A 24,868-nucleotide genomic window follows, 5' to 3' on the forward strand; every position below is an offset into this window, starting at 1 on the left:
TCTCTCTCTCTCTCACTCTCTCTCTCTCTCTCTGTCTCTCTCTCTCACTCTCTCTCCCTCTCCCTCTCTCTCTCTGTCTCTCTCCCTCTCTCTCTCTCTGTCTCTCTCTCTCTCTCTCTCTCTGTCTCTCTCTCCCTCTCCCTGTCTCTCTGTCTCTCTCACTCTCTGTCTCTGTCTCTCTCTCTCCCTCTCACTCTCCCTCTCCCTCTCCCTGTCTCTCTGTCTCTCTCTCTCTCTCACACTCTCTCTCTCTCACTCTCTCTCTGTCTCTCTCTCTCTCTCTCTCTCACTCTCCCTCCTCCCTCAGTGAGAGCAGAGAACAGTTTTGTTCTGTGCCCTGCCCTCCCTCCCAGCGTTTTCCCCCGCCGACGCCAGCGGCCAACCGTGGAATCGACGGTCAGGGCTGGTTCCTCGCCCCCGCCCTGCTCAGTCTCTGGTTCCTCCGCCCCCCGCCCTGCTCATCTTTCCGCCGACACCCAGCCTGCGCGTCCCCGCGGCATCCTCCGCCCCTGCTCCTCCTCCCCTCCCTCCCTCTCTCTCTCCCTCTGCCCCGCACTCGCTCGCCCCTTCCCTCCCTCCCTCCCGTCCCGGAACAGCGCCCCTGGGCTGCGAGGGACCCTCGGCCGCAGGTAGGTGCATCGCGGGGCTGCCGGTAACGGGGAGACTTCCTCGCCATCTTCCGCGATGACAGGAAGCGGCCAAGATTGGCAGGTGTGTCGATCTTTCGCCTGTCTCCTGCGTTGTGAGGAGGTCGCAGAGAGACTGCGGGGTGGTTGAGATCGGTTGAGCGAGTGGGCAAACACAGGGCAGATACAGTTTAGTGCGGATAAATGTGACGTTGTCCACTTTGGCCGGAAAAACACAAGGACAAGGTATTACTTAAGTGGTGATGGCTCGGGAAAGTGTGGATGTACAGGATGTACCTGGTGGTCCTTGTACACCAGTCACTGACAGCAAGCAGTGGGCATGTAACTGATAGAGTAGATAAGGGAGAACCAGTGGATGTAGTATATTTAGATTTTCAGAAGGCCTTTGATAAAGTCCCACAAGAGGTTCGTGTGCAGAATTAAAGCAGAGGATTGGGGGTCGATGTCCTGACGTGGATTGAAAGTTGGTGAGCTGACAGGAAACAGAGAGTAGGAATAAACGGCTCTTTTTCGGGGTGGCGGGCAGTGACTAGTGGGGGGTCCCACAGGGATCAGTGCTGGGGCCCCAGCTGTTTACAATATCTAAATAAATGATTTGGACGAGGGAACCAGGTGTAATATTTCCAAGTTGGCTGACCACACAAAACAAAGTGGGGTTGTGAGTTGTGAGGAGGTCGCAGAGAGACTGCGGGGTGGTTTAGATCGGTTCAGCGAGTGGGCAAACACGGGGCAGATACAGTTTAGTGCGGATAAATGTGACGTTGTCCACTTTGGTCGGAAAAACACAAGGACAAGGTATTACTTAAGTGGTGACGGCTCGGGAAAGTGTGGATGTACAGGATGTACCTGGTGGTCCTTGTACACCAGTCACTGAAAGCAAACATGGTGTAGCAAGCAGTTAGGGGCAAATGGTACATTGGCCTTCATTGCGAGAGGGTTTGTGTACAGGAGCAAGGAGGTCTTACTGCAGTTACACAGGGCCCCTGGTGAGACCACACCTGGAGTACTGTGTACAGTTCTGGTCTCCTTACCTAAGGAAGGATACACTCTCCACAGAGGGAGTGCAGCGAAGGTTCACCAGACTGATTCCTGGGACGGCAGGACTGGGGTACGAGGAGAGATTGGGTGGACTGGGCCTGTATTCACTGGAGTTTAGAAGAATGGGAGGGGATCTGATTGAAAGATATAAAATTCTGACGGGGTTTGGAGAGACTGGATGCGGGGGGAGGGTGTTTTCCCCCGGGGGCTGGGAAGTCTAGAACAAGGGCTCGCACAGTCTCGGGATACGGGGGGAGGGGGGGGAAATTTAGGAGCGAGATGAGGAAAAATGTCTTCACTCCGAGGGAGGTGAACCTGTGGAATTCTCTCCCACAGGAGGCTGTGGGGGGCCAAGTCACTGAATATATTTAAGAGGGAGACAGAGAGATTTCGAGACACAAAAGGCATCGAGGGGTCTGGGGAGAAAGTGGGAACATGGTGTTGGGTTAGAGGGTCAGCCGTGAATGGTGCGGACTCGAGGGGCCCAATGGCCGACTCCTGCTCCTATTGTCCATGTTTCTCAGTGCGAGAGAAGCTTCTCTAAGCTCAGCAGACTTAGTTTGGGGAGGCTGTGTGAGAGGACCAGCAGGGTTGGATTAAACATCTGCCCCAGGCCCACCCAAGATCATCGGCCCCACCAAATAAATGTTTAAGGCCTCGCAAAGAAGACTGAATAGAACAGACAATAGGAGAGCACAAATGAGACCGAGGAATAAGAAGATAAGAAATAGGAGCAGGAGTGGGCCATACGGCCCCTCGAGCCTGCTCCGCTATTTAATACGACCATGGGCTGATCCGATCATGGACACAGCTCCACTTCCCTGCCCGCCCCCTTATCCCCTTATCGGTGAAGGAACTGTCTATCTCCACCTTAAATATATCCAATGTCCCGGCTCCCACAGCTCTCTGGGGCAGAGAATTCCACAGATTTACAACCCTCTGAGAGAAGGAATTCCTCCTCATCTCAGTTTTAAATGGGCGGCCCCTTATTCTAAGACCATGCCCCCTAGTTCTAGTCTCCCCCATCAGTGGGAACATCCTCTCTGCATCCACCTTGTCGAGCCCCCCCCTCATAATCTGATACGTTTCCATAAGATCACCTCTCATTCTTCTGAACTCCAATGAGTAGAGGCCCCCAACCTCCTCAACCTTTCCTCATAAGTCAACCCCCTCATCCCCGGAATCAACCGAGTGAACCTTCTCTGAACTGCCTCCAAAGCAAGTATATCCTTTCGTAAATACGGAGACCAAAACTGTACACGCAGTACTCCAGGTGTGGCCTCACCAATACCCTGTGTAACTGGAGCAAGACTTCCCTGCTTTTATACTCCATCCCCTTTGCAATAAAGGCCAGGAGACCATTGGCCCTTCCTGATCACTTGCTGTACCTGCAGACTAACCTTTTGTGTTTCATGTACAAGTAACCCCCAGGTCCCGCTGTACTGCGGCACTTTGTAATCTTTCTCCGTTTAAATAATAACTTGCTCTTTGATTTTTTTTCTGCCAAAGTGCATGACCTCACACTTTCCCACATTATACTCCCTCTGCCAAACTTTTGCCCCACTCACTGAGCCTGTCTGTGTCCTTTTGTAGATTTTGTGTGTCCTCCTCACACATTGCTTTTCCTCCCATCTTTATATCATCAGCAAACTTGGCTACGTTACATTCAGTCCCTTCTTCCAAGTCGTTAATATAGATTGTAAATAGCTGGGGCCCCAGCACTGATCCCTGCGACACCCCACTAGTTACTGATCGCCAACCTGAGAGTGAACCATTTATCCCGACTCTCTGTTCTCTGTTAGTTAGCCAATCCTCTACCCATGTTAATATATTACCCCCAAACCCGTGAACTTTTATCTTGTGCACTGACCTTTTATGTGACACCTTATCGAATGCCTTCTGGAAATCCAAATACACCACATCCACTGGTTCCCCTTTATCCATCCTGTTCGTTACATCCTCAAAGAACTCCAGCAATGTTGTCAAACATGATTTCCCCTTCATAAATCCATGCTGACTCTGCCTGATCGAATTATGCTTTTTCAAATATCCTGCTACTGCTCCTTTAATAATTCCCAACCACATGCATTTATATAGCGCCTTTCACAACCAGCGGCCGTCTCAATGCGCTTTACAGCCAATGAAGCACTTTCGGTGTGTAGTCACTGTTGTGTTGGGGGAAACGCGGCAGCCAATTTGCGCACAGCAAGCTCCCACAACCAGCAACGTGATAATGACCCAGATAATCGGGGGTTTTTTTTCTGGTTATATGTTGATTGAGGGATAAATATTTGGCTCCGGGACACCGGGCAGAACTCCCCCTGCTCTTCTTCCAAATAGTGGCCGTGGGATCTTTTACGTCCACCTGAGAGGGCAGATCGAGGTTTAGAAGATGATAAATGGAAGATATGGCGTTCGTCGCAGGTTGATAGGCAGAATTAGGCGATGACAATTTTAAGTCGTTCGAGGTCATTTTGCAAAATATTATTAAGTATTTACAGCAGCTCTATGTCGGTGTTTATTCTTCACACGAGGTGTCTACTCTATATGCTCCATGTCCACGCCCTCCGGTATGGCTCAGAGACATGGACCATGTACAGTAGGTATCTCACCCCCAGCACCCAGCTCATGGTTTACAGGGCTGTAGTAATACCCACCCTCCTGTATAGCTCAGATACATGGACCATGTACAGTAGGTATCTCACCCCCAGCACCCAGCTCATGGTTTACAGGGCTGTAGTAATACCCACCCTCCTGTATAGCTCAGAGACATGGACCATGTACAGTAGGTATCTCACCCCCAGCACCCAGCTCATGGTCTACAGGACTGTAGTAATAACCACCCTCCTGTATAGCTCAGATACATGGACCATATACAGTAGGTATCTCACCCCCAGCACCCAGCTCATGGTCTACAGGGCTGTAGTGATACCCGCCTCCTGTATAGCTCAGAGACATGGACCATGTACAGTAAACACCTCAAGTCACTGGAGAAATACCACCAACGATGTCTCCGCAATATCCTACAAATCCCCCGGGAGGACAGACGCACCAACGTTAGCGTCCTCGACCAGGCCCAACATCCCCAGCATCGAAGCACTGACCCACACTCGACCAGCTCCGCTGGGCAGGGCCACATTGTTCACATGTCCCCCCAGACACGAGACTCCCCAAAGCAAGCGTTCTACTCAGAACTCCTTCACGGGCAAACGGGCCAAAGGTGGGCAGAGGGAACGTTACAAGGGACCACCCTCAAAGCCTCCCTGATAAAGCGCAACATCCCCACCCACACCTGGGAGTCCCTGGGCCCAAAGACCAGTCCGCCCGGAGTGGAGGGAGTGCATCCGGGAGGGCGCTGAGCACCTCGAGTCTCGTCGCCGAGAGCGTGCAGAGACCAAGCGCAGGCAGCGGAAGGAGCGTGCGGCAAACCAGTCCCACCCTCCCCTTCCCTCAACGTCTATCTGTCCCACCCTCCCCTTCCCTCAAGGTCTGTATGTCCCACCCTCCCCTTCCCTCAACGTCTATCTGTCCCACCCTCCCCTTCCCTCAACGTCTATCTGTCCCACGTTCCCCTTCCCTCAACGTCTATCTGTCCCACCCTCCCCTTCCCTCAACCATTGTCTGTCCCACCCTCCCCTTCCCTCAACGTCTATCTGTCCCACCCTCCCCTTCCCTCAACCATTGTCTGTCCCACCCTCCCCTTCCCTCAACGTCTGTCTGTCCCACTCTCCCCTTCCCTCAACGTCTATCTGTCCCACCCTCCCCTTCCCTCAACGTCTATCTGTCCCACCCTCCCCTTCCCTCAACGTCTATCTGTCCCACCCTCCCCTTCCCTCAACGTCTATCTGTCCCACCCTCCCCTTCCCTCAACGTCTATCTGTCCCACCCTCCCCTTCCCTCAACGTCTATCTGTCCCACCCTCCCCTTCCCTCAACGTCTGTCTGTCCCACCCTCTCCTTCCCTCAACGTCTATCTGTCCCACCTATGACAGGGACTGTGGTTCCTGTATTGGGCTGTTCAGTCACCTGAGGACACACTGTTAGAGTGGGAGCAAGTCTCCCTCGATTCCCAGGGACTGTCTCTGATGGTGATGCTGCACACCAGTCTCCTGCCAACCCTACCACATCTCCCTCCATCAGCCTACCCTGCTTTTCCCTCCTTCCTCATACGTTTGATGGAATCACAGAACGGTGACAACACAGGAAGCCATTCGGCCCGTTGAGCCTGTACTGGCTCTCAGCCCGGCCTCCTCCCCCGCCCTTTCCCCAGAGCCCCGCAAGTTTGTTTCCTTCAGGTACTTATCATAGAAACATAGACAATAGGTGCAGGAGTGGGCCATTGGGCCCTTCGAGCCTGCACCACCATTCAATAAGATCATGGCTGATCATTCCCTCGGTACCCCTTTCCTGCTTTCTCTCCATACCCCTTGATCCCTTTAGCCGTAAGGGCCATATCTAACTCCCTCTGGAATATATCCAATGAACTGGTCCCAACAACTCTCTGCGGTGGAGAATTCCACAGGTTCACCACTCTCTGGGTGAAGAAGTTTCTCCTCATCTCGGTCCTAAATGGCTTACCCCTTATCCTCAGACTGTGTCCCCTGGTTCTGGACTTCCCCAACATCGGGAACATTCTTCCTGCATCTAACCTGTCCAGTCCCGTCAGAATTTTATATGTTTCTATGAGATCCCCCCCTCATCCTTCTAAACTCCAGTCAATACAGGCCCAGTCGATCCAGTCTCTCCTCATAGGTCAGTCCTGCCATCCCGGGAATCAGTCTGGTGAACCTTGGCTGCACTCCCTCAATAGCAAGAATGTCCTTCCTCGAATTGAAAGCCACGATTGGGTCTGCGCATTCCAGAATCTGACCGCTCGCTGCGTAAACACGTTTTCCCTCGTGCCGCCTTCTGTTCTTCCAAATCGCCTTAAATCTGGCTCTCAATCCTTCTGCCAATGGGAGCAGTTTCTCTCTGTCTACTCTGACCAGAACCCTTCATAATTTTCAACACCTCGTTTAACTCTCTTCTTAACCTTCTCTGCTCCAACGAGAACAACCCCAGCTTCTCCAGTTTTCCCACATCACTTAAGTCACCAAGGATCCATGCAAAAACTGACTGCAAAAGCTTCTCTAGATATGTGAAGAGAAAAAGATTAGTGAAGACAAACATAGGTCCCTTGCAGTCAGATTCGGGTGAATTTATAATGGGGGAACAAAGAAATGGCAGACCAGTTAAACAAATACTTCGGTTCTGTCTTCACGAAGGAAGACACAAATAATCTTCCGGAAATACTCGGGGACCGAGGGTCTAGTGAGAAGGAGGAACTGATATCCTTATTAGTCAGGAAATTGTGTTGGGGAAATTGATGGGATTGAAGGCCGATAAATCCCCGGGGCCTGATAGTCTGCGTCCCAGAGTACTTAAGGAAGTGGCCCTAGAAATAGTGGATGCATTGGTGGTCATTTTCCAACAGTGTATCGACTCTGGATCAGTTCCTATGGACTGGAGGGTAACTAATGTAACACCACTTTTTAAACAGGGAGGGAGAGAGAAAACGGGTAATTATAGACCGGTTAGTCTGACATCAGTAGTGGGGAAAATGTTGGAATCAATTATTAAAGATGGAATAGCAGCGCATTTGGAAAGCAGGGACAGGATCGGTCCAAGTCAGCATGGATTTATGGACAAGGAAAATCATGCTTGACAAATCTTCTGGAATTTTTTGAGGACTAGCAGAGTGGACAAGGGAGAACCAGTGGATGTGGTGTATTTGGACTTTCAAAAGGCTTTTGACAAGGTCCCACACAAGAGATTGGTGTAAAATTAAAGCACATGGTATTGGGGGTAATGTACTGACGTGGATAGAGAACTGGTTGGCAGACAGGAAGCAGAGAGTCGGGATAAACGGGTCCTTTTCAGAACGGCAGGCAGTGACTAGTGGGGTGCCACAGGGCTCAGTGCTGGGACCCCAGCTCTTTACAATATACATCAATGATTTAGATGAAGGAGTTGAGTGTAATATCTCCAAGTTTGCAGATGACACTAAGCTGGGTGGCGGTGTGAGCTGTGAGGAGGATGCTAAGAGGCTGCAGGGTGACTTGGACAGGTTAGGTGAGTGGGGCAAATACAGGGCAGATGCAGTATAATGTGGATAAATGTGAGGTTATCCACTTTGGGGGCAAAAACACAAAGGCAGAATATTATCTGAATGGTGACAGATTAGGAAAAGGGGAGATGCAACGAGACCTGGGTGTCATGGTACATCAGTTATTGAAGGTTGGCCATGCAGGTACAGCAGGCAGTGAAGAAGGCAAATGATATGTTGGCCTTCATAGCGAGAGGATTTGAGTACAGGAGCAGGGAGGTCTTACTGCAGTTGTACAGGGCCTTGGTGAGGCCACACCTGGAGTATTGTGTACAGTTTTGGTCTCCTAATCTGAGGAAGGACGTTCTTGCAATTGAGGGAGTGCAGCGAAGGTTCACCAGACTGATTCCCGGGATGGCAGGACTGACATATGAGGAGAGACTGGATCGACTGGGCCTGTATTCACTGGAGTTTAGAAGGATGAGAGGGGATCTCATAGACACATGTAAGATTCTGATGGGACTGGACAGGTTAGATACAGGAAGAATGCTCCCGATGTTGGGGAAGTCCAGAACCAGGGACGCAGTCTCAGGATAAGGGGTAAGCCATTTAGGACTGAGATGAGGAGAAACTTCTTCACTCAGAGAGTTGTGAACCTGCGGAATTCCCTGCCGCAAAGAGTTTTGAGGCCAATTCATTGGATATATTCAAGCTGGAATTAGATATGGCAAGAGGAGGTTACAAGGATAGGGAGGGGTGTATGGGCTGGAGGGGGTTACAGAGATAGGGAGGGATGTAGGGGCTGGAGGGGGTTACAGAGATAGGGAGGGATGTCGGGGCTGGAGGAGGTTACAGAGATAGGGAGGGATGTATGGGCTGGAGGGGGTTACAGAGATAGGGAGGTGTGTAGGGGCTGGAGGAGGTTACAGAGATAGTGAGGAGTGTCGGGGCTGGAGGAGGTTACAGAGATAGGGAGGGGTGTAGGGGCTGGAAGAGGTTACAGAGATAGGGAGGGGTGTAGGAGCTGGAGGAGGTTACAGAGATAGGGAGGGGTGTAGGGGCTGGAGGGTGTTACAGAGATAGGGAAGGGTCTAGAGGCTGGAGAGGGTTACAGAGATAGGGAGGGGTGTAGGGGCTGGAGGGGGTTACAGAAATAGGGAGGGGTGTTGGGGCTTGAGGAGATTACAGAGATAGGGAGGGGTGCAGAAGCTGAAGGAGGTTACAGAGATATAGGAGGGGTGTAGTGGCTGGAGGAGGTTACAGAGATCTGGAAGGGGTGTAGGGGCTGGAGGAGATTACAGAGATAGTGAGGGCTGTAGGGGCTGGAGGAGGTTACAGAGATAGGGTGGGTGTAGAGGCTGGAGGGGGTTACAGAGATAGGGAGGGGTATAGGGGCTGGAGGAGGTTACAGAGATAGGGAGGGGTGTAAGGGCTGGAGGAGGTGACAGAGATAGGGAGGGGTGTAGGGGCTGGAGGTGGTTACAGGGATAGGGAGGGGTGCAGGTCTGGAGGAGGTTACAGAGATAGAGAGGGGTGTAGGGACTGGAGGAGGTTACAGAGATAGGGAGGGGTGTAAGGGCTGGAGGAGGTTACAGAGATAGGGAGAGTTGTAGGGGATGGAGGAGGTTACAGAGATACGGAGGGGTGTAGGGGCTGGAGGAGGGTACAGTGATAGGGAGGGGTGTAGGGGTTGGAGGAGGTTACAGAGATAGGGAGGTGTGTTGGGGCTGGAGGAGGTTACAGAGATAGGGAGGGGTGTAGGGACTGGAGGAGGTGACAGAAATAGGGAGGGGTTTAGGGGCTGGAAGGGGTGCAGAGATAGGGAGGGGCGTAGGGGCTGTAGGAAGGACAGAACTGAGGGAGTGCCGCACTGTCGGAGGGGCAGTACTGAGGGAGTGCCGCACTGTCGGAGGGGCAGTACTGAGGGAGTGCCGCACTGTCGGAGGGGCAGTACTGAGGGAGTGCCGCACTGTCGGAGGGGCAGTACTGAGGGAGCGCCGCACTGTCGGAGGGGCAGTACTGAGGGAGCGCCGCACTGTCGGAGGGGCAGTACTGAGGGAGTGCCGCACTGTCGGAGGGACAGTACTGAGGGAGTGCCGTACTGTCGGAGGGGCAGTACTGAGGGAGTGCCGCACTGTCGGAGGGGGTATCTTTCGGATGAGACATTAAACCGAGGCCCCGTCTGCCCTCTCGGGAGGATGTATAAGATCCCGGGGCACTATTTGGAAGAAGAACAGGGAGATCTCCCCGGTGTCCTGGGGCCCAATATTTGTCCCTCAATCAACACAACAACAGATTATCGGGTCATTATCACATGGCTGTGTGTGGGATCTTGCTGTGCACAAATGCCTGCCGCGTTTCCCACAATACAACAGTCAGCACATCATTGGCTGTAAAGCACTTTGCGACGTGCTGAGGGGGTGGAACTTGGAGATCGGAAAAGGAGGAGGCCCATTCAGCCCCTCGAGCCTGTTACACAGGAACAGGAGGAGGCCCATTCAGCCCCTCGAGTGTGTTACACAGGGAACAGGAGGAAGCCCATTCAGTCCCTCGAGCCTGTTACACAGGAACAGGAGGAGGCCCATTCAGTCCCTCGAGTCTGTTATACAGGGAACAGGAGGAGGCCCATTCAGTCCCTCGAGCCTGTTACACAGGAACAGGAGGAGGCCCATTCAGCCCCTCGAGCCTGTTACACAGGAACAGGAGGAGGGCCCATTCAGCCCCTCGAGCCTGTTACACAGGAACAGGAGGAGGCCCATTCAGCCCCTCGAGCCTGTTACACAGGAACAGGAGGAGGCCCATTCAGCCCCTCGAGCCTGTTACACAGGAACAGGAGGAGGCCCATTCAGCCCCTCGAGCCTGTTACACAGGAACAGGAGGAGGCCCATTCAGCCCCTCGAGCCTGTTACACAGGAACAGGAGGAGGCCCATTCAGCCCCTCGAGCTTGTTACACAGGAACAGGAGGAGGCCCATTCAGCCCCTCGAGCCTGTTACACAGGAACAGGAGGAGGCCCATTCAGCACCTCGAGCCTGTTACACAGGAACAGGAGGAGGCCCATTTGGTGTCTCGGGCCTGCTCCACCATTCAGTGAGATCTTGGCTGTTTTTGTGTCCTGTCCATTCTGGGCCATCTCCCATTGACCGATGTGGTCTGTCTGTCTCTCTCTCAGGTCATACCACAATCCCTGGACCTTTGAGCGAGCGATGCCAGCATGCAACACAGCGCCCTGTCGCGGGTTAGCCTCCAGGACACGGTTAGCCTGAGCAGCACGATGGACCAGCTGACTGAAGCCCTGGACACCGGCTTGGACATCACCGCGGACGACACAAGTTCCATCGGGTCCGACTCGGAGGTCAACGGCAACACCGCCTATCGCAAAACCGACAAATACGGCTTCATCGGAGGATCGCAATTCATGGGCGAGTGAGTGAAACGCTGCCCGGAGGGTCCGTAGTAACAGGAGGAGGCCCATTCAGTCCCTCGAGCCTGTTACACAGGAACAGGAGGAGGCCCATTCAGTCCCTCGAGCCTGTTACACAGGAACAGGAGGAGGCCCATTCAGCCCCTCGAGCCTGTTACACAGGAACAGGAGGAGGCCCATTCAGCCCCTCGAGCCTGTTACACAGGAACAGGAGGAGGCCCATTCAGCCCCTCGAGCCTTTTACACAGGAACAGGAGGAGGCCCATTCAGCCCCTCGAGCCTGTTACACAGGAACAGGAGGAGGCCCATTCAGTCGCTCGAGCCTGTTACACAGGGAACAGGAGGAAGCCCATTCAGTCCCTCGAGCCTGTGACACAGGAACAGGAGGAGGCCCATTCAGTCCCTCGAGCCTGTTACACAGGAACAGGAGGCCCATTCATCCCCTCGAGTGTGTTACACAGGAACAGGAGGAGGCCCATTCAGCCCCTCGAGCCTGTTACACAGGAACAGGAGGAGGCCCATTCAGTCCCTCGAGTGTGTTACACAGGAACAGGAGGAGGCCCATTCAGCCCCTCGAGTGTGTTGCACAGGAACAGGAGGAGGCCCATTCAGCCCCTCGAGCCTGTTACACAGGAACAGGAGGAGGCCCATTCAGTCCCTCGAGCCTGTTACACAGGAACAGGAGGCCCATTCAGCCCCTCGAGCCTGTTACACAGGAACAGGAGGAGGCCCATTCAGTCCCTCGAGCCTGTTACACAGGAACAGGAGGCCCATTCAGCCCCTCGAGCCTGTTACACAGGAACAGGAGGAGGTCCATTCAGTCCCTCGAGCCTGTTACACAGGAACAGGAGGAGGCCCATTCAGCCCCTCGAGCCTGTTACACAGGAACAGGAGGAGGCCCATTCAGCCCCTCGAGCCTGTTACACAGGAACAGGAGAAGGCCCATTCAGCCCCTCGAGCCTGTTACACAGGAACAGGAGGAGGCCCATTCAGCCCCTCGAGCCTGTTACACAGGAACAGGAGGAGGCCCATTCAGACCCTCGAGTCTGTTACACAGGAACAGGAGGAGGCCCATTCAGCCCCTCGAGCCTGTTACACAGGAACAGGAAGAGGCCCATTCAGCCCCTCGAGCCTGTTACACAGGAACAGGAGGAGGCCCATTCAGCCCCTCGAGCCTGTTACACAGGAACAGGAGGAGGCCATTCAGTCCCTCGAGCCTGTTACACAGGAACAGGAGGAGGCCCATTCAGCCCCTCGAGCCTGTTACACAGGAACAGGAGGAGGCCATTCAGTCCCTCGAGCCTGTTACACAGGAACAGGAGGAGGCCCATTCAGCCCCTCGAGCCTGTTACACAGGAACAGGAGGAGGCCCATTCAGCCCCTCGAACCTGTTACACAGGAACAGGAGGAGGCCCATTCAGCCCCTCGAGCCTGTTACACAGGAACAGGAGGAGGCCCATTCAGCCCCTCGAGCCTGTTACACAGGAACAGGAGGAGGCCCATTCAGCCCCTCGAGCCTGTTACACAGGAACAGGAGGCCCATTCAGCCCCTCGAGCCTGTCATCATAGGCCTGGCGAGCACGAGAAGGGGAGCCAGTGTTGTGTCTGAGAGCGTTTTATTTGCCGCACCCTGAACCCTCACCACATCCTGCCATCACCGTGTTGGTAACCTGGGTTACACATCAGCTGTGGTTTTTGTTGATTCTGTTGCTCTGCAAGTTGGGTGAGACAGCGGAAATATCGTTCAGTGAGAGAGCTTCCTCAGCTCTGGAGATCGACGGGCCGATTCCAGCTCGGCCCCTAATCCGGGTATCAATATCTGTTTCATAAACCTGAGCCCAGTCCCAGGGCGGTTGTGTGGGGGACTGAACCCCGATCCCTGGTCCAGTGGGTCAGCTCACTCACACCTCCAACCCCAGGCTCTGCTTACAGGCCCATCCAGTCCCATCCCGAGGCCCAGTTCACACATCCACACAGCAGCATCTCCACAGTGAGGCCCAGGGGGAGAGGGAGAGGGAGAGGGGGAGGGGGAGGGGGAGGGAGAGGGAGAGGGAGAGGGGGAGGGCAATGAGAGAGAGGGGGAGAGAGAGATGGGGAAAGGGAGAGAGAGAGAGAGAGGGGGAAAGGGAGAGAGAGAGAGAGGGGGAAAGGGAGAGAGAGAGGGGGCAATGAGAGAGGGGGAGAGAGGGGAAGAGGAAAGGGAGAGAGGGGGGGAAGGGAGAGAGAGGGAAAGGGGGAGAGAGAGAGGGGAAAGGGGGAGAGAGAGAGGGAGAGAGGGGAAAGGGGGAGAGAGAGAGGGGGTGGGGAAGGGAGAGAGAGAGGGAGCGAGAGAGAGAGGGGGGTGAAGGGAGAGAGAGAAAATAGAGAGTGAGGAGGGAAAGAAAGAGAGAGAGAGAGAGGGGGATGAGAAAGAGGAGGAGAAAGGAGTGAGAGGGAGAGGGGAAAGAGAGAGAGGTAATGAGAGAGAGAGAGAGAAAGAGTGAGAAAGAAAGATAATGTGAGAGAAAGGGAGAGAGGCAGGCCATGCCGATGAGAACATCAGAAATAGGAGCAGGAGGGGGCCATTCGGCCCCTCGAGCCTGCTCCGCCATTTAATACGACCATGGGCTGATCCGATCATGGACACAGCTCCACTTCCCTGCCCGCCCCCTTATCCCCTTATCGGTTAAGGAACTGTCTATCTCCACCTTAAATATATTCAATGTCCCGGCTTCCACAGCTCTCTGAGGCAGCGAGTTCCACAGATTTACAACCCTCTGAGAGAAGAAATTCCTCCTCATCTCAGTTTTAAATGGGCGGCCCCTTATTCTAAGACCATGTCCCCTAGTTCTAGTCTCCCCCATCAGTGGGAACATCCTCTCTGCATCCACCTTGTCGAGCCCCCCTCATAATCTGATACGTTTCCATAAGATCACCTCTCATTCTTCTGAACTCCAATGAGTAGAGGCCCCCAACCTCCTCAACCTTTCCTCATAAGTCAACCCCCTCATCCCCGGAATCAACCGAGTGAACCTTCTCTGAACTGGCTCCAAAGCAAAGTGTGTCCTTTCGTAAATACAGAGACCAGAACTGTACACGCAGTACTCCAGGTGTGGCCTCACCAATACCCTGTGTAACTGGAGCAAGACTTCCCTGCTTTTATACTCCATCCCCTTTGCAATAAAGGCCCAGATACCATTGGCCCTTCCTGATCACTTGCTGTACCTGCAGACTAACCTTTTGTGTTTCATGTACAAGTAACCCCCAGGTCCCGCTGTACTGCCACACTTTGTAATCTTTCTCCATTTGAACATTATAATGCATGGCAGATGCAGTATAATGTGGATAAATGTGAGGGTGTAGGGGCTGGAGGAGGTTGCAGAGATAGGGAGGGGTGTAGGGGCTGGAGGAGGTTACAGAGATAGGGAGGGTGTAGGGACTGGAGGAGGTTACAGAGATAGGGAGGGGTGTAGGGGCTGGAGGAGGTTACAGAGATAGGGAGGGTGTAGGGACTGGAGGAGGTTACAGAGATAGGGAGGGTGTCGGGCTGGAGGTGGTTACAGAGATAGGGAGGGGTGTAGGGGCTGGAGGGGGTTACAGAGATAGGGAGGGGTGTAGGGACTGGAGGTGGTTACAGAGATAGGGAGGGGTGTAGGGGCTGGAGGTGGTTACAGAGATAGGGAGGGTGTCGGGCTGGAGGTGGTTACAGAGATAGGGAGGGTGTAGGGGCTGGAGGAGGTTACAGAGATAGGGAGGGGTGTAGGGGCTGGAGGAGGTTACAGAGATAGTGAGGGGTGTAGGGGCTGTAGGGGGTTACAGAGATAGGGAGGGGTGTAGGGGCTGGAGGGGGTTACAGAGATAGGGAGGGGTGTAGGGGCTGGAGGAGGTTACAGAGATAGGGAGGGGTGTAGGGGCTGGAGGAGGTTACAGAGATAGGGAGGGGTGTAGGGGCTGGAGGAGGTTACAGAGATAGGGAGGGGTGTAGGGGCTGGAGGAGGTTACAGAGATAGGGAGGGTGTAGGGACTGGAGGAGGTTACAGAGATAGGGAGGGGTGTAGGGGCTGGAGGAGGTTACAGAGATAGGGAGGGTGTAGGGACTGGAGGAGGTTACAGAGATAGGGAGGGTGTCGGGCTGGAGGTGGTTACAGAGATAGGGAGGGGTGTAGGGGCTGGAGGGGGTTACAGAGATAGGGAGGGGTGTAGGGACTGGAGGTGGTTACAGAGATAGGGAGGGGTGTAGGGGCTGGAGGTGGTTACAGAGATAGGGAGGGTGTCGGGCTGGAGGTGGTTACAGAGATAGGGAGGGTGTAGGGGCTGGAGGAGGTTACAGAGATAGGGAGGGGTGTAGGGGCTGGAGGAGGTTACAGAGATAGTGAGGGGTGTAGGGGCTGTAGGGGGTTACAGAGATAGGGAGGGGTGTAGGGGCTGGAGGGGGTTACAGAGATAGGGAGGGGTGTAGGGGCTGGAGGAGGTTACAGAGATAGGGAGGGGTGTAGGGGCTGGAGGAGGTTACAGAGATAGGGAGGGGTGTAGGGGCTGGAGGAGGTTACAGAGATAGGGAGGGGTGGAGGGGCTGGAGGGGGTTACAGAGATAGGGAGGGTGTTGAGGCTGGAGGAGATTACAGAGATAGGGAGGGGTGTACGGACTGGAGGAGGTTACAGAGATAGGGAGGGTGTAGGGTTGGAGGAGATTAGAGTGATACGGAGGGGTGTAGGGGCTGGAGGAGGTTAGAGATAGGGAGGGTGTAGGGGCTGGAGGAGGTTACAGAGATAGGGAGGTGTGTAGAGGCTGGAGGAACTTAGAGATAGGGAGGGGTGTAGAGGCTGGAGGAGGTTACAGAGATAGGGAGGGGTGTAGGGGCTGGAGGAGGTTACAGAGATAGGGAGGGGTGTAGGGGCTGGAGGAGGTTACAGAGATAGGGAGGGTGTAGGGGCTGGAGGAGGTTACAGAGATAGGGAGGGTGTAGGGGCTGGAGGAGGTTACAGAGATAGGGAGGGGTGTAGGGCTGGAGGGGGTTACAGAGATAGGGAGGGTGTAGGGGCTGGAGGAGGTTACAGAGATAGGGAGGGGTGTAGGGGCTGGAGGGGGTTACAGAGATAGGGAGGGGTGTAGGGGCTGGAGGAGGTTACAGAGATAGGGAGGGGTGTAGGGGCTGGAGGGGGTTACAGAGATAGGGAGGGGTGTAGGGGCTGGAGGGGGTTACAGAGATAGGGAGGGTGTAGGGGCTGGAGGGGGTTACAGAGATAGGGAGGGGTGTAGGGGCTGGAGGAGGTTACAGAGATAGGGAGGGGTGTAGGGGTTGGAGGGGGTTACAGAGATAGGGAGGGGTGTAGGGGCTGGAGGAGGTTACAGAGATAGGGAGGGTGTTGGGTTGGTGGGTTACACGGAAGAAGATATTTCTCGCTCCGAATCACCAATACTGACAAAGAGCAGCTCCTCTCTGCTCCCTGATCAATCACAGTTTCCGTGTTCCCACGATTTAAACAGCTACTTCAGTCACTTTCCATTGCCCTGAAATACTTTAATAAATGTGCAACATGCACCTTCGACTTTGCGGGCGAGATTTCGAACCCCGAACCACCACTATTTAGGGAACAACTTCCTCTCGCAAACCTCGACCAGGCCCAACATCCCCAGCATCGAGGCACTGACCACACTCGATCAGCTCCGCTGGGCAGGGCCACATTGTCCACATGTCCCCCAGAGACACGAGACTCCCCAAAGCGAGCGCTCGACTCGGAACTCCTTCACGGGCAAACGGGCCAAAGGTGGGCCAGAGGGAACGTTACAAGGGACCCACCCTCAAAGCCCTCCCTGATATAAAGTGCAACATCCCCCACCCACACCTGGGAGTCCCTGGGCCCAAAGACCAGTCCGCCCGGAGTGGAGGGAGTGCATCCGGGAGGGGCACTGAGCACCTCGAGTCTCGTCGCCTGAGAGCGTGCAGAAACCAAGCGCAGGCAGCGGAAGGAGCGTGCGGCAAACCAGTCCCACCCTCCCCTTCCCTCAACGTCTATCTGTCCCACCCTCCCCTTCCCTCAACGTCTATCTGTCCCACCCTCCCCTTCCCTCAACGTCTATCTGTCCCACCCTCCCCTTCCCTCAACATCTGTCTGTCCCACCCTCCCCTTCCCTCAACGTCTATCTGTCCCACCCTCCCCTTCCCTCAACGTCTATCTGTCCCACCCTCCCCCTTCCCTCAACGTCTATCTGTCCCACCCTCCCCTTCCCTCAACGTCTGTCTGTCCCACCCTCCCCCTTCCCTCAACGTCTATCTGTCCCACCCTCCCCTTCCCTCAACGTCTATCTGTCCCACCCTCCCCTTCCCTCAACGTCTATCTGTCCCACCCTCCCCTTCCCTCAACGTCTATCTGTCCCACCCTCCCCTTCCCTCAACGTCTATCTGTCCCACCCTCCCCTTCCCTCAACATCTGTCTGTCCCACCCTCCCCTTCCCTCAACGTCTATCTGTCCCACCCTCCCCTTCCCTCAACGTCTATCTGTCCCACCCTCCCCTTCCCTCAACGTCTATCTGTCCCACCCTCCCCTTCCCTCAACCACTGTCTGTCCCAACCTCCCCTTCCCTCAACGTCTATCTGTCCCACCCTCCCCTTCCCTCAACGTCTATCTGTCCCACCCTCCCCTTCCCTCAACGTCTATCTGTCCCACCCTCCCCTTCCCTCAACGTCTATCTGTCCCACCCTCCCCTTCCCTCAACGTCTATCTGTCCCACCCTCCCCTTCCCTCAACCACTGTCTGTCCCAACCTCCCCTTCCCTCAACGTCTATCTGTCCCACCCTCCCCTTCCCTCAACGTCTATCTGTCCCACCCTCCCCTTCCCTCAACGTCTATCTGTCCCACCCTCCCCTTCCCTCAACGTCTATCTGTCCCACCCTCCCCTTCCCTCAACGTCTATCTGTCCCACCCTCCCCTTCCCTCAACGTCTGTCTGTCCCACCCTCCCCTTCCCTCAACCACTGTCTGTCCCACCCTCCCCTTCCCTCAACGTCTGTCTGTACCACCCTCCCCTTCCCTCAACCACTGTCTGTCCCACCCTCCCCTTCCCTCAACCACTGTCTGTCCCACCCTCCCCTTCCCTCAACGTCTATCTGTCCCACCCTCCCCTTCCCTCAACGTCTGTCTGTCCCACCCTCCCCTTCCCTCAACGTCTATCTGTCCCACCCTCCCCTTCCCTCAACCACTGTCTGTCCCACCCTCCCCTTCCCTCAACGTCTGTCTGTCCCACCCTCCCCTTCCCTCAACGTCTATCTGTCCCACCCTCCCCTTCCCTCAACGTCTGTCTGTCCCACCCTCCCCTTCCCTCAGCGTCTGTCTGTCCCACCCTCCCCTTCCCTCAACGTCTGTCTGTCCCACCCACCTCTTCCCTCAACGTCTATCTGTCCCACCCTCCCCTTCCCTCAACCACTGTCTGTCCCACCCTCCCCTTCCCTCAACGTCTATCTGTCCCACCCTCCCCTTCCCTCAACGTCTATCTGTCCCACACTCCCCCTTCCCTCAACCACTGTCTGTCCCACCCTCCCCTTCCCTCAACATCTATCTGTCCCACCCTCCCCTTCCCTCAACGTCTATCTGTCCCACCCTCCCCTTCCCTCAACGTCTATCTGTCCCACCCTCCCCCTTCCTTCAACGTCTATCTGTCCCACCCTCCCCTTCCCTCAACGTCTCTCTGTCCCACCCTCCCCTTCCCTCAACGTCTGTCCCACCCTCCCCTTCCCTCAACGTCTATCTGTCCCACCCTCCCCTTCCCTCAACGTCCATCTGTCCCACCCTCCCCTTCCCTCAACGTCCGTCTGTCCCACCCTCCCTTTCCTTCAATGTCTATCTGTCCCACCCTCCCCTTCCCTCAACGTCTATCTGTCCCACCCTCCCCTTCCCTCAACGTCTGTCTGTCCCACCCTCCCCTTCCCTCAACGTCTGTCTGTCCCACCCTCCCCCTTCCCTCAACGTCTATCTGTCCCACCCTCCCCTTCCTTCAACGTCTATCTGTCCCACCCTCCCCTTCCCTCAACCACTGTCTGTCCCTCCTGTGACAGGGACCGTGGTTCCTGTATTGGACTGTTCAGCCACCTGAGGACTCACTGTTAGAGTAACAGACTCGAGGGGCTGAATGGGCCTCCTGTTCCTGTGTAACACACTCGAGGGGCTGAATGGGCCTCCTCCTGTTCCTGTGTAACAGGCTCGAGGGGCTGAATGGGCCTCCTCCTGTTCCTGTGTAACAACCTCGAGGGGGACTGAATGGGCCTCCTCCTGTTCCTGTGTAACAGGCTCGAGGGACTGAATGGCCTCCTCCTGTTCCTGTGTAACAGGCTCGAGGGGCTGAATGGGTCTCCTCCTGTTCCTGTGTAACAGGCTCGAGGGGCTGAATGGGTCTCCTCCTGTTCCTGTGTAACACACTCGAGGGGCTGAATGGGTCTCCTCCTGTTCCTGTGTAACAGGCTCGAGGGACTGAATGGGCCTCCTCCTGTTCCTGTGTAACAGGCTCGAGGGTCTGAATGGGCCTCCTCCTGTTCCTGTGTAACAGGCTCGAGGGGCTGAATGGGTCTCCTCCTGTTCCTGTGTAACAGGCTCAAGGGGCTGAATGGGTCTCCTCCTGTTCCTGTGTAACAGGCTCGAGGGGCTGAATGGACCTCCTCCTGTTCCTGTGTAACAGACTCGAGGGGCTGAATGGTCTCCTCCTGTTCCTGTGTAACAGGCTCGAGGGACTGAATGGGCCTCCTCCTGTTCCTGTGTAACAGGCTCGAGGGTCTGAATGGGCCTCCTCCTGTTCCTGTGTAACAGGCTCGAGGGGCTGAATGGGTCTCCTCCTGTTCCTGTGTAACACACTCGAGGGGCTGAATGGGCCTCCTCCTGTTCCTGTGTAACACACTCGAGGGGCTGAATGGGCCTCCTCCTGTTCCTGTGTAACAGGCTCGAGGGGCTGAATGGGCCTCCTCCTGTTCCTGTGTAACAGGCTCGAGGGGCTGAATGGGCCTCCTCCTGTTCCTGTGTAACAGGCTCGAGGGGCTGAATGGGCCTCCTCCTGTTCCTGTGTAACAGACTCGAGGGACTGAATGGGCCTCCTCCTGTTCCTGTGTAACAGACTCGAGGGACTGAATGGGCCTCCTCCTGTCCATATATACCCCCTCACAAATCAAGAGCTTCAAAGCCAATTAAGTCCTTTTTTTAAAGTGTGCTCACTGTCATAATGCAGGAAACAATTTGCACACAGCAAGCTCCCACAAACAGCAATGTTATAAATCTGTATTTTAGTGATGTTGGTTGAGGGGTAAATATTTGCCCCAGGAACCGGGGAGAACTCCCCCTGCTCTTCTTCCAATAGGGCCATGGGATCTTTTGCATCCACCTCAGAGAGCAGACAGAGCCTCGGTTTAACGTCTCATCCGACAGTGCGACACTCCCTCAATACTGCCCCTCCGACAGTGTGACACTCCCTCAGTACTGACCCTCCGACAGTGCGACACTCCCTCAATACTGCCCCTCCGACAGTGTGACACTCCCTCAGTACTGACCCTCCGACAGTGCGACACTCCCTCAGTACTGCCCCTCCGACAGTGTGACACTCCCTCAGTACTGCCCCTCCGACAGTGCGACACTCCCTCAGTACTGTCCCTCCGACAGTGCGGCACTCCCTCAGTACTGCCCCTCCGACAGTGCGGGGCTCCCTCAGTACCGCCCCTCTGACAGTGCGGGGCTCCCTCAGTACTGCCCCTCCGACAGTGCAGCGTTCCCTCAGTACTGCCCCTCCGACAGAGCGGCACTCCCTCAGTACTGCTCCTCCGACAGTGCGGCACTCCCTCAGTACTGCCCCTCCGACAGTGCGGTGCTCCCTCAGTACTGCCCCTCCGACAGTGCGGCACTCCCTCAGTACTGCCCCTCTGACAGTGTGGCACTCCCTCAGTACCGCCCCTCCGACAGTGCGGCGCTCCCTCAGTACTACCCCTCCGACAGTGCTGCACTCCCTCAGTACTGCCCCTCCGACAGTGCGGCGCTCCCTCAGTACTGCCCCTCCGACAGTGCAGCACTCTCTCAGTACTGCCCCTCCGACAGTGCGGCACTCCCTCAGTACCGCCCCTCCGACAGTGCGGGGCTCCCTCAGTACTGCCCCTCCGACAGTGCGACACTCCCTCAGTACTGCCCCTCCGACAGTGCGGCACTCCCTCAGTACTGCCCCTCCGACAGTGCAGCACTCCCTCAGTACTGCCCCTCCGACAGTGCGGCACTCCCTCAGTACTGCCCCTCCGACAGTGCAGCACTCCCTCAGTACTGCCCCTCCGACAGTGTGACACTCCCTCAGTACTGCCCCTCCGACAGTGCGGGGCTCCCTCAGTACTGCCCCTCCGACAGTGCGGCGCTCCCTCAGTACTGCCCCTCCGACAGTGCGGCGCTCCCTCAGTACTGCCCCTCCGACAGTGTGACACTCCCTCAGTACTGCCCCTCCGAGAGTGCGGCACTCCCTCAGTACTGCCCCTCCGACAGTGTGACACTCCCTCAGTACTGCCCCTCCGACAGTGCGGCGCTCCCTCAGTACTGTCCCTCCGACAGTGCGGCACTCCCTCAGTACTGCCCCTCCGACAGTGCGGCACTCCCTCAGTACTGCCCCTCCGACAGTGCGGCACTCCCTCAGTACTGCCCCTCCGACAGTACGGCGCTCCCTCAGTACCATTGTGCACCATTCTGACGGACCAAACCCTCTCATGATCCCTCCCATTGCCAGGGGGCTCGACAAGGTGGATACAGAGAGGATGTTCCCACTGATGGGGGGAGACTAGAACTAGGGGGCATGGTCTTAGAATAAGGGGCCGCCCATTTAAAACTGAGATGAGGAGGAATTCCTTCTCTCAGAGGGTTGTAAATCTGTGGAACTCGCTGCCTCAGAGAGCTGTGGAGGCCGGGACATTGAATATACTTAAGGCGGAGATACACGATTTCTTAACCCACAAGGGGTTATGGGGAGCGTGCGGGGAAGTGGAGCTGTGTCCATGATCGGATCAGTCATGATGGTATTAAATGGCGGAGCAGGCCCGAGGGGCCATATGGCCCACTCCTGCTCCTGTTTCTGATCTTATTGTACAGAACTTTGTGCTGGAGAGATATGGTGTACTCATGATCAGTCCTTTGTCGTTTCAGAGGGGATGAGGTCCCGACGGAAGTTATCCGGCAGCGGGAAATGAAATGGGTACACATGATTCGAAATTGGGAAAAATGGATTGGCAAGAAACATATTAAGGTACATCTGTCTGTCTGATCATGGGTCTCCGTATACCAGGGTTAGACCACACTGGGAGCACTGTGCACAGTTCTGGTCTCCATATACCTGGGTTAGACCACACTGGGAGCACTGTGCACAGTTCTGGTCTCCATATACCTGGGTTAGACCACACTGGGAGCACTGTGCACAGTTCTGGTCTCCATATACCTGGGTTAGACCACACTGGGAGCACTGTGCACAGTTATGGCATCCATCATCATCATCATCACAGGCAGTCCCTGGGAATCGAGGGAGACTTTGCTCCCACTCTGACAGTGAGTCCTCAGGTGGCTGAACAGTCCAATACAGGAACCACAGTCCCTGTCACAGGTGGGACAGACAGACGTTGAGGGAAGGGGAGGGTGGGACAGATAGACGTTGAGGGAAGGGGAGGGTGGGACAGACAGACGTTGAGGGATGGGGAGGGTGGGACAGATAGACGTTGAGGGAAGGGGAGGGTGGGACAGATAGACGTTGAGGGAAGGGGAGGGTGGGACAGATAGACGTTGAGGGAAGGGGAGGGTGGGACAGATAGACGTTGAGGGAAGGGGGAGGGTGGGACAGACAGACGTTGAGGGAAGGGGAGGGTGGGACAGATAGACGTTGAGGGAAGGGGAGGGTGGGACAGATAAACGTTGAGGGAAGGGGAGGGTGGGACAGATAGACGTTGAGGGAAGGGGAGGGTGGGACAGACAGTGGTTGAGGGAAGGGGAGGGTGGGACAGATAGACGTTGAGGGAAGGGGAGGGTGGGACAGATGGACGTTGAGGGAAGGGGAGGGTGGGACAGATGGACGTTGAGGGAAGGGGAGGGTGGGACAGATAGACGTTGAGGGAAGGGGAGGGTGGGACAGATAGACGTTGAGGGAAGGGGAGGGTGGGACAGGTTTGCCGCACGCTCCTTCCGCTGCCTGCGCTTGGTCTCTGCACGCTCTCGGCGACGAGACTCGAGGTGCTCAGCGCCCTCCCGGATACACTTCCTCCACTCCGGGCGGACTGGTCTTTGGGCCCAGGAACTCCCAGGTGTCGGTGGGGGATGTTGCACTTTATATCAGGGAGGCTTTGAGGGTGGTCCCTTGTAACGTTCCCTCTGCCCACCTTTGGCCCGCTGGCCCGTGAAGGAGTTCCGAATTAATGATTTAGACGAAGGTATTGAGTGTAATATCTCCAAGTTTGCAGATGACACTCAGCTGGGTGGCGGTGTGAGCTGTGAGGAGGATACTATGATGCTGCAGGGTGACTTGGACAGGTTAGGTGAGTGGGCAAATGCATGGCAGATGCAGTATAATGTGGATAAATGTGAGGTTATCCACTTTGGTGGTAAAAACAGAAAGACAGACTATTATCTGAATGGTGACAGATTAGGAAAATGGGAGATGCATCGAGACCTGGGGGTCATGGTACATCAGTCATTGAAGGTTGGCCATGCAGGTACAGCAGGCGGTGAAGGCAAATGGTATGTTGGCCTTCATAGCGAGGGGATTTGAGTACAGGGGCAGGGAGGTCTTACTGCAGTTGTACAGGGCCTTGGTGAGACCACACCTGGAATATTGTGTTCAGTTTTGGTCTCCTAACCTGAGGAAGGACATTCTTGCTATTGAGGGAGTGCAGCGAAGGTTCACCAGACTGATTCCCGGGATGGCAGGACTGACATATGAGGAGAGACTGGATCGACTGGGCCTTTATTCACTGGAATGAGAGGGGATCTCATAGAAACATATAAAATTCTGACGGGACTGGACAGGTTAGATGCAGGAAGAATGTTCCCGATGTTGGGGAAGTCCAGAACCAGGGGTCACAGTCTAAGGATAAGGGATAAGCCATTTAGGACTGAGATGAGGAGAAACTTCTTCACCCAGAGAGTGGTGAACCTGTGGAATTCCCTGCCGCAGAGAGTTGTTGGGGCCAGTTCATTGGATATATTCCAGAGGGAGTTAGATGTGGCCCTTACGGCTAAAGGGATCGAGGGGTATGGAGAGAAAGCAGGAAAGGGGAACTGAGGGAATGATCAGCCATGATCTTATTGAATGGTGGTGCAGGCTCGAAGGGCCCAATGGTCTCCTCCTGCACCTATTTTCTATGTTTCTATGTTTCTATTAGAAGAACGCTTGCTTTGGGGAGTCTCGTGTCTGGGGACATGTGGACAATGTGGCCCTGCCCAGTGGAGCTGGTCGAGTGTGGTCAGTGCTTCGATGCTGGGGATGTTGGCCTGGTCGAGGACGCTAACGTTGGTGCGTCTGTCCTCCCAGGGGATTTGCAGGATCTTGCGGAGACATCGCTGGTGGTATTTCTCCAGCGACTTGAGGTGTCCACTGAACATGGTCCATGTATCTGAGCTATACAGGAGGGTGGGTATTACTCCAGCCCTGTAGACCATGAGCTGGGGGTGAGATACCTACTGTACATGGTCCATGTATCTGAGCTATACAGG

General features: G+C 55.3%; 1 protein-coding gene across 1 annotated transcript in view; it reads left to right on the forward strand.

Annotated features, from left to right (window-relative positions):
• Nucleotides 1–482: 482 nt before the first annotated feature.
• The window catches only part of LOC139241273 (TBC1 domain family member 10A-like), a gene marked incomplete at its 3' end in the record, with an annotated part of 37,388 nt that continues 13,002 nt past the window's right edge, over nucleotides 483–24,868 (forward strand). Inside the window, exons 1-3 of the mRNA XM_070869922.1 lie at nucleotides 483–629; nucleotides 10,941–11,194; nucleotides 22,319–22,418. Coding sequence (XP_070726023.1) covers nucleotides 10,983–11,194; nucleotides 22,319–22,418 — 312 coding nt within the window. The remainder of the gene's footprint in view (nucleotides 630–10,940; nucleotides 11,195–22,318; nucleotides 22,419–24,868) is intronic.

Source organism: Pristiophorus japonicus, unplaced genomic scaffold (assembly GCF_044704955.1).
Source record: "Pristiophorus japonicus isolate sPriJap1 unplaced genomic scaffold, sPriJap1.hap1 HAP1_SCAFFOLD_1024, whole genome shotgun sequence".
Classification (NCBI taxonomy): Eukaryota; Metazoa; Chordata; class Chondrichthyes; family Pristiophoridae; genus Pristiophorus; species Pristiophorus japonicus.